At 45.4% G+C, this 13,609-nt stretch overlaps 1 protein-coding gene across 1 annotated transcript in view; it reads left to right on the forward strand.

Moving 5' to 3' along the window:
• Positions 1–13,609, forward strand: part of LOC144107832 (uncharacterized) — a 35,278-nt gene that overhangs the window by 14,862 nt on the left and 6,807 nt on the right. The window contains exon 2 of the mRNA XM_077641043.1: positions 10,930–11,028. Coding sequence (XP_077497169.1) covers positions 10,930–11,028 — 99 coding nt within the window. The remainder of the gene's footprint in view (positions 1–10,929; positions 11,029–13,609) is intronic.

The raw sequence follows: 13,609 nt of genomic DNA on the forward strand, positions 1-13,609 counted from the left end.
TACTCGCAAAACGCGGCATTGGTTTCACCAATATCGTGTTTTATGCGGCTATGATGGAAATATGTTTTTCACGTTAATGCAACAAACTATAAGCTGACCAAATTTTTTTATCCAAATTCAATGGAGAGTCCCATTCTAAGGGGCGGTTGTCATTTGTAGTGAATCTTTTTATCGCACATTAAATATTCATAGTTACAGTAAAAATACTTTTCGCAGTTATAGCTCTAATTTTCGAATTTATAGAGATCACTCAGCGCTCACAAATGGCATCGAGGTCATACATATTTTCACCGAAGGTAAGCAGAACCCTGGCTCTTAGACGCTCGCTACGGTGTCTTAATGCCTAAGGCGTCCGGCCGTCAAGCCCAAGGAGGCGGCGTTGCCCCTCGTCCACATGCGAAAAGCGAATGCGCGTATGGTGAGAGATTTGTGCGAAAAATTTTGCATGGGCTTGAACTCAATCTGTAGCCCTCTTCTTATGGGTATCTCATAGCACGAGCGCGAATCTGAGACGTTTATCTACACATAACTAGCAAACATACTGTTTAGTGTCGCCATTCGCGTGCGATGCCACGATTCTTGTTTTTTGATGCCAAGTGAAGGTACCAACTGTGCGGTTTTTTTTAGGTACGACCCCCAGTACATCCACCAGGTTGCTGCAAGTGGTAAATGTTCAATAAGTGTTTGGGGCGTTATCACGTCCAAATGCCTTGGCACCATTCATCGCATCCAAGACACGCTGACGGCGGAGAAATATGCGGACATCTTGCAACAAATCCTGCTACCGTTTCTGCTGGACGGCCCGTTTTGTGACGGCATGTTCATTTTCCAACATGACAGAAGTCCCGTGCATATGGCAACGTGCGTTCATTTAATTGTTTCTTCTTGTTTCTTCTTTAGAGCCCCTATGTAGGACGTGTCCGAAGTGATACACTAAAAGAAATGAACATTTTATATGTCACAAGCCGGAGCGAACGCGTGAAGTAAAATACAAAAAGTTGGCGATCCATAAGCATATCCTTATGGCATGAAAACGCGAAAGCGTTTCTTTTGGCTAGGTTTTTGATCGGTTGTTTCTTTCCGCTATTCTTTAGCTAGTTTTGAAGGCCAACTCAAAGTGCTGCCAGGTGCAGGCGTTGCAGACATCTTTTGATGCCCCAGGAGGTGGCAGTTGCAAACAGAGCTTCGGGTTGGACTTGTGATAACCAAGTTGCTCTCACCGGAGCCCCCTCTCGCAACCAATAAATAATTTCATTGCACCCGCAGACAGTAGACAGTTCACTCAGAGTCTGCTGGACAGTTCATAGATCGCCGGTCCCCACACCCTTCCTGGCGCAGTGGTGCAGCAGTTAATCGATACGCCTCTGCCCTCGCAGTGGCTGTTTCCCAACAAAGTTAGCCACCCGCGGACCTTGTGAGACACAGGTTTCTATCCTTGAGAAACCTCGACACTTTGCTAGCCACCTTGTGTACACAGCGAGTTCTCTGAATTTCCGGACTCGGCATATGGGCTCCCCTTTTCTGCGCGGGTTTTGCCAAGGTACCCAAGTAACGCTATCGCGTTAAAACTTCGCCGCAGTCAAGTAAATGATATTTTGAGAAGGAAAATTTTAAAACTTTGCCCTGTAACTGTATTGTCTAATATTGTTTGCTATTATCTCCAATGACTTCGACGGTGTTTACCCAACCTCATTACAAATTTTCGATATTTATTTGAGTATTGTATTTACTTGAGGGCTCTCCTTTACGAAGTTCATAACTTTGAACATTTTTTATCCCTTGCTTTCTATTTGTCCCTTCCCTCAGCCGAGTGAGAAAGACCATGGAGGAGCTGTGCATTCCTGCGCTGGACTGGCCGCCAAAGGGGGCTGACCTAAATGGTATTGAGAATATATGGGGAATAATGAAGAGACGACTTTCGCGGCGCACCTTCCAAGACAGCAACAAAGAGCACCTTTGGGAGGCCATTAAGGAGGAGTGGGACAACCTACGGACCACCCCAAGCCTTTTGGAGCGGCTGTACGCGTCCCTGCCAAGCCGAATGCGAGATGTTGAGAACGCAAATGGTGCTTTTACGAAGCACTAGACCAATCAAGCTCGTAGTGATGGTGCGTTTTCTGTTTTACCCCCTCATCGACGATAACTGTGCGGACAGTTCAGATTTGTTGGAAGTACCGATGCCCTAAGTAATTCCACATGGCGATTGGTCTGAGTGTAAGTATAAAATGAAATTATGGATGTCAATAAAATTGTCATGATCAATTCCAATTGGTGTCAACATGCGTGGCTAGCGCAGCCAGCCTTTTCGTGGTTTAAATTGCGGCTAACATGCAGAGCAGACTAGCAGACGTGTGATCTCCGCAGAGCCGTGATGTAAAGCTTAGACTACCCGGCGTAGCCTTCCAGAGAACAGACCAACAGCGGCTCAATTCCGAGTACTCGAGGAATCTACAGAGTGTCTATACTCGTTCGCCCGCACTTCGTAGAAAACATGCTTGATGTACAACCTGGCGAGAACTACAACCACGACATAAAGCGGTCGGATGGTGCTTCGGCAGTTTGCTTGTGTTGGCTTCTGGACTTTGGTTCATTTCAGTGTAGTGGCAGTTACAGCAATGGCTAGATGCTGGTACGGTGGTTTGGGGTACGTGTAGAGAACAGTAGGTTGTTACAAACATTTCCCCGCAAGGAGGCCCTTTGCGATAAATCTACAAGAAAAGCGGTCGGCGTCTCAGCTGCATGGTTCCCGCGAGTTGAAAGAAAGCAGAGTAAAACTAGGTTGCGTTGACTTCAAGGATTTCAGCGTCTATCTCTCCCAACTTACGCTCCTATTTGGCTACTCGATCACGGCCACTTGTATAAGTAACTATGCCACACACGAAAGGAGTGAGTGAATAACCAGCAAAAATTCATGGCCGCCAAAGCAATCAGATACTTATTATCCCTGCTCGGCAGACATTAGGAACGAAACACTGATTCCTGGTGGCCGCACTGTATGTGTAGGTAACTGGAAAGAATTCATATAACGCGCTCACAAGGCTGCGGACAACGCTGGACCGACCCAGCGTGATCTATCTTTCATTTCTAAGCTGCGTGCCTTTAGGAGAAAATACTTCGAGGCACGAGTATAGCACAGAACTAAAATTTTATTTCTGATGAATCGCCAAAGAACTCTACGACTCTTTCTAAAGGAGAGAAAAGTGAACATTTACCACACTTTTTCCTGAACGTAAAACGATGCAGAACGTTCTGAACGTCTAGCATGCCCACACAAGTTGTAAAGACACGCATCAAAAGCAAACAGAATGCCAACTACGAGTGTGAGTGTGGACTGCAACCAAATAGCCAACAGAAAAGATGATGTAGCCTTTCGGTACAGCCGAGTGCGCTTCCTTGATTAGTCTATGCCACAGAAAAGGGCAGGCTTTGTTACTTACTCCCTTCTTAAGCTCTTGACTTCTGTTGCCTAGTGCAATGCCAGTCGTTTGACACAGTACTAGCGAGTGCTGCCATATCGTGAAAAAACGAACGCTTGATTCAAACTGTTTCCATTCATATCAAATGCTGAAAACGTTTTGGCTAAAAACTAATAGAATAAATTTATTGCAGCGGTTTAACCTTGGTTGAAGCGAGCATGGCAAGCGATAGCTCCTTGACAATACTCAGGCTGATTTTACCCCGAGAAATGCTCAAGGTCATAACCATGGCACGGGTGATACACACATGATATACATGTACTAAAGGTCATATGATCATCACGTTTCCTTAAGTGAGACATCGATTTTGGCCCACATCTGACGAGGTCAAATTTTGGGGCTGGGCCACATTTGAGGTTAGCCCGGCTAAATTATAGTTGTCACCATCGTGTTGGCCATGCTCGAATCAGGCTAGGCATCGATCTTGGGCCAATTCTGACGAGGTCGAATTTTGGAGGCGGGATGGGCCAGAAATGGGGATGGCCCGGCAAAACATTTATTGTCATCATCGTGTTGCCCATGCTCGAATTAGGCTAGACATCGATTTCCTAATTTGACGATATAGGACGTCATAGTATGACATTCCAACCATGTATTAGCATTTCCCGTCGTATTGCTAGGTCCTTGTTGGCCTTGAAAGCCTTTCGGATGGACCTTTGTGACAATTTTTCCTGTAGACCTGGAAAACACGAGGCAAACCTGAGGCTTAAGTCGCGGGCAACGCGTTGGATCCTTTACAGTTTGGGCGCTGGAACGCGAAACAGCCTCGACGATTGATGTTTGAGCGGCCCCCGCAACTTGGCTTGTTTGAGGCAGCGCGCGCCGGTTTCGCAGTGCCCGAAGTTTGAAGCAACGTTTTTCGAGACTTAAGCGCCCTCGCGCACAGTCGTTGAGAACAACGCGAACGCCGCACTAACTTTTGTGAACCTAGCGCGCCTTCCTCTTCCTCGCCCGCCCGAGAGAAATAGAGATTATCGCCTTCACCCTCTATACCCTCGGAGCAAGCGCCTTTGTGTGACGGGAGCGCCGCCACACTACCCCGCAGCCGCTCCGCAGCCCTTCACGGTGGGCTCCAAAATTGTGACAAAGGCTGTACAATGCAAAGAACCGATATTATATAACGCTCCCACTGGGCAGTGCTACTTCGGCCATAGCACAAGCAGAACCTCAGCTAGCGCAGTCGGGTGGCTCCACTCTCTGGCTCCAGCCACCTGCTGTGCCATTGCCGCTATTCCCCGTCACTTTACACTGCGTTAGCAAACTCGTTGTCTTTAGTTGTGTCTTTGGCCACGCGATGGCTCGAGCGTCACGGTAGCAATTACACTGAGGCTCGCCTCGGAGGGAGCTCAGTAAAACAGCTCTCGCTGCCAAAGCAATGCGTGCTAGTGTTCTGTAGTAAGTAAAGTAGTAATAGTGGGTTTGGCTGCCACATATGTGTTGAGACATATTCCTAGAATAACAGGGCAACGGCTCCTGGACAAAAACACACTGAAACGAAGGGCTAATAACTGAGTGTACGTCGGCCTTCGGCATCATGTGTTGAGACATATTCCTAGAATAACAGGGCAACGGCTCCTGGACAAAAACACACTGAAACGAAGGGCTAATAACTGAGTGTACGTCGGCCTTCGGCATCTGTAAATATAAGGGAGCCGGCAAAGAGCGTCGGAAAGCGCCAGTTCTCCGCCCTGGTTCTGCGTCTCACGTATCGCCATGCCAGGGAAGGAACCGCCCAGCGAGACTTTTTAGACAAGTCGGCCGCGCGCATCCGTCAGCATCCCAGCGGCTCTGATTCTTCGGGCGCAACAATATCTGCTCAGTCTGTGCGAATGTGGGCGTCGACGTTATCAGCGGCGAGGCGTGTGTTCCCTGTCGAGACAGGAACGGGCGCGCATTTTGTTAGGTCATATTCTCTAGTCTAGTTTAGCGACTGTTTTTTCTCTCTGAGCTGGGGTCTCTTGTCTTGTCATATATGGAAAACATGGGGCTGGTTAGGGTAAGTTAAGTGCAGAAGGTTGGCCGCCATGGCCAAAGAAAAGAGATCCCACCTCACAGAGACCCCCGATAAGCCACCACCAACGGCAGCAAGAAGTGGAAAAGTAAGGAACCAATCCTATGCATTTAATGGAAAACGAAATGCCAGGGAGAGCATAGACTCCGCGCAGGGACACGGGGATGAAGAACAACAGCACCTCACCTCTAGGCTGCCTCGTAACTATCGCACGGGCTGCAGAGATCATAGAGACCCCTTCAGGGGCACATGTGTGCAAAAAGTAAATAAAAGGCCGTGCGCGGAGTCGAAACGACGCTACCGGCGACGAGCAAGTTATCATGGATAGCCTAGCAGTTAAACAAAATAGGCCTGTTTGTTTCCGACGCGAGAAGCGACATATTTATCTATTCACCCCACTCAGGCAGAGCTGATTCTAAGCTGTTCCAGATAAGTCTTGTAACTTTGAACACTTTATCTCGAAAGTTCTCTATCACCTTTAAATTGAGCACGGCTGACAGCGACAGCAATTCGTTTCGACGACCGCCGAGCACGCCAGTCGCATAGCCGCCGCCGAGTGATTCAGTCCATTTTGGGCGAAAGTTAGGTCAATAAACAGATTTCTTTTAGAATAACTTTTGTCTGTCGTTATCTATCCTTCAGCTGCCGTCACCACTATGTGACAGTATGAATATATGAACAAAGTTCATATACGTAATAGATGTCATTTTTGAACAAAGCCTTGGAAAGCTCTGGAAAAACTGCACTTCAGGACTGGGAAAGCCGGTAGAAACAGAAGGACTTGGGTTCCTTTAGGAGGGAGCCACTTGGCAAAAAGTAGCTTAAACCAGGCTAAAAGTAAATAACGGATTAGGATAGGATAAAAACATTACGGTTAAGAGTAAACGTCTATCTAACCAGGTCTTTATCCAACAAACAGTCATCATCCTCGTCAACCCGGCTGTGTAAACGATATAAGTTCCAACCAGAAACTGCAGCGCACATTGTTGGCATATGTAAGTCTATTCACATCAATAGAGTTACACGCCTTAACTTTATTTCCTGTGCATTGTTTCTAAAAGCACGTCTTGCTTGGCAAGCTGGTAACTGTTCATCTTTGGTTACAGGCGCGAAAACAGACAAGACAGGGCAGAAAGCCCGGACGTAGTGGAAGGGGCGGAGCTCCGACCCGTCCTTATGCCTTGTGTTGTATGTTTTCGCCCCTGTAACGAAAGATGAACCAATGTTTCTATGTTAAGAGAGATTCATCCGAGTGCCCAGGTGACAACTGAAAAACTAGTCACCGACCTTGCGGAGACTAGGCTGAAATCTGAGAGCATTCTTAAGCAGCCGCATTGCACGTACATTTTAAATGTGGCAGTCGCCTGGGGACTACGATCCCGAGACATTGGACCGCATGTGCGAGCACAAGCGCGACAAGTATACGACCCTGCCTGAAGTAACCAGAGAAGCGCTGCAAGGTGCTAGGCCTCTCGTTTGGTGCACATTGGCTTCTTTGTACTGGTACTAGGTTATCAGAAAGGGATTAATCTGGAAAGTACCCGTGCTATCATTTTCACATTCATTGTCCTCAGCAGATTTGCACAATTGGTTTAATTTGGTGCCAATCTACCCAGCTCATTTTCCAGGTCATGTCTTGTGATTGAATGATTTTCCTTCTCTCATTTTTTCTCTCATAATCACCTCTTTTTTTTACTATTTGAGTAGAAGTGACCTGTAGCGCCATCTGTCTGAACAAGAGAGAGGTACAAATGCATCAAGTACAAACGACAAGCTCGAGAGGTCCCAATTTAGGAGCTGCAAGTACGTCATCATTCGAAAGGAATAATGTAGTCTCTATTTGAGCAAAAAGAACTCCATTCCCGCGGTAAAGCGTTTTTAGATAAGGACAGTTGGAAAAATTGCCCCTGGTAATCGGTCCCCACTTCCTTTGCTGCTTTCATCGATGGATGGAAGGTAGGAGCATCTCCCTTGAAGCGGGGTGATGGCAGTTGCCACCATGATCAGTTTTTATTTTGTTTTTGTTTCACTGTCTTGTAAGTTAGTAAAATTTGCCATTTTGTCTAAAATTCTTATTCCTACACTTTTAACCTTATGACACATCTCTGCTTTTGAGCCACTAATATTCGAATCGCTTTTTTCGCTGTAGATTTATCTACATGGCTATTGTCTCTAAATCCCTGGGCCTCAAGAAGAGCTACTTTGCCTGCATCGACATTGGGATGAATACCATCACATTTTACTATGCGGTGTTGTATTATTGCTTCAGATTTACCACACACAACGCATGTGTCATCTTCGCATGTGTCTTTTTGTAGCTGCGGGTTATAAGGCAACCTGACCTAGCTTCCAAGAGTAGGGCATTACCTCTTGAGTTATAAAACACTTTCTTCCTGATCCTCCTTTTCCAGAATCGATATAGTTCTACACTATGCTCAGTTTCCATTGAATCTATTGAATTTTCAACTTCCGCGTTTTTAACCTGTCTTTTAATGCGCTTTCTCCGTCCTCGTGTCTGTCGCACTTACTGGATAGCTTTCTAGTTCTTTTCCGCCACTGTGAGCCCACGCTCGTTCCGTACAGGTATTTAAGTACCTCAGCTGCACACCTGTTATCGTCCAATTCCTTTGGGCGTTCTTCGTATAGTATTTTGCTCCCAGCTTCCCGCGCATCGAACGGTGCCCAGCCCATATCCACCTGTAGTGCGTCGTTTGTGGTTGGCACCTCGTTGGCACCTGTGATAATCTTCCAAGAGCTCTTTCATTTACTTATGATCTCGACTGAACTTCTGGCCTTAAGCACAGAACTGCATTCCGGAAAGTAAGCCCTGGCACAATTGTTCTTTTCGAAACACCCCTCAGCACTTCACACCTGTTGTACCGCCACAATGAGCTATGTTTTATTATTCCGGCATATCTTCGCAATTTTTGCAATGAGAGATTGTTCGTGCTTTTCCGTGCATATCTGGCCTTTGTTTACCTATACCCCGAGATATTTGTATTCGGACACTCGGGGTATTTCATGGATTTAGATTTAAAGCTCCTGATCAGTCGTATCGTTGAAAATCATGAAACCTGACTTAGTTGTGCTAAAACTAAAATCTAGACGTTCTCCACGGCAATTATTCCAAGTTTGCGGATTTTTTTGGCCATCTGCTAAACGTACAATATCGACCGCGTAGATTAAACCTGGTAGTCGTTGCTCAACAACACTTCCGCCTAAAGAGACGCGAGCGCCATCGATAAGGTTTTGACAGTACTATTTTTGTTTTCTTGGGTTTATCGTCGCCGCCACTCGCCCATTGCCTGCGCTTGGTCCCCTGGAGAGTTTGCTCTATAACTGTTCTAAGCTGGCTCGCTCCTCGCATCCTGTTCGCCGGGCGCGGCTGATTGAAAGCGCGTTTGTCCACGTATTGATAAGTTCGCGCGAGCTCTTCGCCTGCGGTAAGTTAAGCAGGATTCTGGGGATTAAATTTTGGCTTCAGATCTCACCTGAATATTGTAACGTGGTGGTGACGTTGAAGAACACAGTAGCAATACTGTGAAAGACAAAACTAAATCTTATTCGGTGAACCTGTGCCCACAAAAAGAGGCTACACTTACAGCACAACAGTAGCGGCGAGCACGGTCAGTGATCGTCGAAAATCTGATCCGCGGTTCAAGCGTGTCGGCTGTTATATAGCTGTCGTCGAATGTTCCAGACTACTCGTTGGGACCCGCGTGCCTTCCACAAAGTTCTACACCATTGGCGTCAGGTGATGAAATCGGATAACTTAAGGTTCGTCTACAACAGACAGCAAATAGAAGCATCGATGACTTGCCAAAAACCACGGATAGATGCAGTGTCAATATGAAACCGCTTTTCCCGCGGTTCCACGTGCGAAAATCAGAAGCACGACGTGCCACTTACACCCTCGTAGTTTGGGTTTTCCAAGTGTGTAATATGCGGTTATGCAAAGTAGACTGTAATGCACTGTCATCGCAGAGTACACGGGCCTCTAGAATTTCGCCTCCATCGAAATTCGACAGCCGCGACCGGGATTGAACCCGCGTCTTTCGGGCCAGCAGCCGAGAGCCGTAACCACTGAGCCACCGCGGCGGCTCTGTAATCGAATTGCATACGGTAGATCTTCGCTTTACTTGTATTCTTAATTACATCAACTGCATGCTACGCCTAGAAAGCTATCGCTTCTTACCCTGTAGTCGAAAAAAAAATGCCCGCCGAATTTTTATACGTGAATCTAAAGAATAGCAGTAAGGATTTATAGTTCAATTTTTACCCCGCTCGATTGCCCTTCAGTTTTAAGGACGACAAATTCCTCGGCGAGTGTTTCGTTACTTCGAAATTATAAACTGACGCTTTTTGATGCATCGTATTTGTCGTTTTTGTGGACAACTCGAACGTCCACATCATCTTAGTTCAGCAACCCTGTGCTCTGCCCTCACAGATGCACCCAGATTTTCTTGCCTTGTTCGTATAATACATGTTGTTTCATCTAAGACTTTACACAATTTTTAAACATAGGCTTTACTTAGAAGGCCGCTTTTTTCGGCATAGCATTAATTTTCGCCGGTGTAGTAAATCAGAATACAGCTAAGACGTGCTAACTAGCAGGCTGATTAACTAATATTCAGTAGTTAACTTTTAACTATTACTGTTTGGCTCCTTAATTATTCAGAAGCGTGTCGCCCACTGTATGTAATATCCGTGTCAGTTTTTATTATTTCGAAAAGGCGGTTAACTTCAGCACCCAACAAAATCTTGCTACATCGCGCCAAAATGCGTGTACTTTCATGAAGCTGCAGGCAAAGCAACCACTGCACTGCACGTAACTCGTGGAAATAAACAACTTTTTGGGCTCATTTTCGGAACCTCGTTTTCGAAATTGAAAATACACGGGGCGGCAGTAAGTTAGGTGGGCGGATGAGATTAAGAAGTTTGCGGAGATACGGTGGCCGCAGTTTGCAAAGGACATTAATTCCAGACACATGGAAGAGGCCTTTGCCGTGCAGGGGCGTAGTCGGGGTGCTGCTGCTGCTGATTGTGATGATGATGATGACAAGCCTCTCAATAATTAAGGAGCCTAGCATGAGTAGTTATAAAGTTAACTTCTCAATATTAGTTAACCGGCCGGCTAGTTAGCAAGTCTTAGCTGTATTCTTATGTACCGCACCGCTGCCAATGCTTTGCCAATAAAAGCGCTTTTCTTACTCAAAAAGCCTTTTTTTTAAATCGCGTAAAGTCTTAGGTGAAGCACCCTGTATATGATCTGAATTAGTCGACCCAGTGAAGCTTATATAACGAAGAGTGGATAACACTTCCTTCGTCTTTTGTTGTTCATTGTTCATCTAGCCGGCTTGCCCGGATATGAAAGAAGTTATCTGCACTGTGCAATCAATAAAAAGGCCTCACAGCAGTTATTTCTCCTTCGTCATGCTTTAGGCCCGTGGAATGCCTGCGGCTCCTGCTGTTCTGCTCCTGGATCGTAATCCCCGCCGTCGCCGACAAGCGTGTGGGCGTCAAGACAAGCGTTGACGAACTGTAAGTGGCGCATTTACCAGTCGGCTGATAAGCAGTATATTCCACTTAGTCACCCATAAACTCTACAGCGGGAGAGCTGCAGCCCACAGCGCTGGCTGTGTGCTGTTGCGCTCGGCTCTTGAGGGAATATTTGAAGCGGGTACTGAATTTCTATGCAAGTAGAATGCAGTTGCTGCTGTTTACAGTGCGATGCCAGTGCAGGTTAACGAACCCCATGTGATCGACATTATTCTGTTGTCCTCCTCTAAGGCGTCCTTCATAGCCCATGTGGAGCTTTTGGCGGCAAAGGGATGATAAGGGATAATACTAAGTCTGGCTAGACTGTTTAGTTTGCTAAACGGAAACGTAGATTTTATAAGCCATAAATCCGCTTAAAAGCAACGTACTCGGGACGCCGCCACGTGATGATTAGTAAAACTGCCACTGTTAACATTAATATGTGTTTTGTCCAAGAACATTACTTCGCCTGTTAATTGGCGATTACCTATACGAGAAAAGCAGCCAGGCCAAGGTAACCACTGGTGAGAAGATCATTTTGTGTGTTCAGGCTGCGTGCGGCCTATGTATGCATCATGTCCGGGATCGCGACCTCACAACGGCATTTATGCTCTGTCGTGCTTGCTATGAGCGGCGAATGAAAGGTTCGTTCCCTCTTCTGCCTTTGAATCGTCTACGTTATGCAGGCTGCGTGGGTTCTGAAATTGCAAAATCCATGTGTTTTCTTTTAGTACCTTTTCATACAGACATGCGGATGAATACACGTCTTCAATTTGTGAAGCGCGATTCGAGCGCTTGGTCTTCGGTGGTTTCAGTGGGCCGGGGATTGGCGGTTATTTATTTATTTTTATTTAGAACATACTGCAGGCCTACAGTAGGCCCAAGCAGGAGGGGCGAGTACATAATATATGCAAAAAAGAACAGGTTTAGCAAAATTGAAAAAATGTTAAATACAAGTTGTAACACAAAATACAGCAATAAATACAAGGCTCAGATGCAAAATACAAAATACAAATACAACACGGCGTAAATCCTAGCACTGTAAGGGGTTAATTATTGTGTATGATGATTTCGTGTTTGGCGCGTAGTGTTAGGTTTATGGAAGGGGTCTGCATTCATAGACAGTTTATGGTTTTTTAGTAAGAAAAGTAGTTTCAGTCTTTGAATTTTCCGGCGCAGCTGTAATGTTTCAATACCGTGAGTTTGCATGAGGGTCGTTGGTGAGTCAGTTACACGATACTTTGAAAAAATAAAACGGACGGCTTTGCGTTGAATCATTTCAAGGGCCTCGATGTTACGTTTAGTGTAGGGATGCCAGACGGTGCACGCATATTCTAGTGATGGCCTTATTATTGAAAAGTAGGTTAATTTTTTAAGTTCAGGTGGGGCAAGTTTTAGTTTATGTCTAAGAAAGCAGAGTTTACGAAAGGCTGAGGAGCATACGTTTGATACATGTTTATTCCAGCTAAGGTTTTTCGTTATTGTAACTCCTAGATACTTGTACTCGCTGACTTCGGTCAGAAGGTGAGATGAAATATTGTAAGGAAATGAGAAGGAAGCCTTTTTGTTAGTTATCGTCATGTATACTGTTTTCTCTAAATTTAGCTTCATGTCCCATTTATTACACCATGTATGTATGTTCTGAAGATTGGAGTTTAGTAAAACTTGATCATCTTGGCAAGTAATTTGGTGAAATAAAACGCAGTCATCTGCAAATAATCTAATTTGAACAGGGGTAGTTATAACGTTAGTAATGTCATTTATGTATATCAAAAAGAGGAGAGGTCCGAGGACGCTTCCCTGTGGGACGCCTGAAGTGACTGGCAGGTGGTTTGAATAGCAATCATCAATACAAACAAATTGTGTGCGGTGAGAAAGGTATGAGGAAATCCAACGAATTATGAAATTAGGAAGACCAATAAGTTCAAGTTTGTAAATTAGTTTGGCATGAGAAATAACATCAAAGGTTTTGCTGAAGTCTAAAAAAATAACATCCATTTGACCAGCGCTATTTAGTACACTTGCAAAAGTATAAATGACAGAAGTTAGCTGAGTGACAGTGGAAAAGCCTTTTCGAAACCCGTGCTGATGGGGGGTAAGTACCTTGTTATCGTTTAGAAATGTAGTTATGTAGTTAGCTATGATATGCTCAGCAAGTTTGCAACATGTGGAAGTTATTGATATGGAACGATAATTAGCAATCAAGGCAGGATCACCCTTTTTCAGCACGGGCACAATCCGCGCTTTCCTCCAGTCGGAAGGAATGTTTCCTGTTTCAAATGATTTGCGGAAAATAACAACCAGGAACTCTGTGATGGCTTCTGCATAACGGCGCAAAAAAATATTTGGTATCCCGCCAGGTCCAGCGGACGCTTTAGTTTTGAGGTTGAGTAGCATGGAGAATACGCCAGATGAAGAAACAATGTCGGGGGTCGTGTTGGGAGACATGGTACTGGGTTGAACAAATAAACCATGATGGGAAAACACACTCTGAAAATACTTATTGAATGCCTCAGAGATTTGCGATTTATCAGCAAGCTGGACACCTTGACATGAAATACGCGTAATTGTTTTTTTTCTTTTT

The sequence above is a fragment of the Amblyomma americanum genome, chromosome 1 (assembly GCF_052857255.1).
Source record: "Amblyomma americanum isolate KBUSLIRL-KWMA chromosome 1, ASM5285725v1, whole genome shotgun sequence".
Classification (NCBI taxonomy): domain Eukaryota; kingdom Metazoa; phylum Arthropoda; class Arachnida; order Ixodida; family Ixodidae; genus Amblyomma; species Amblyomma americanum.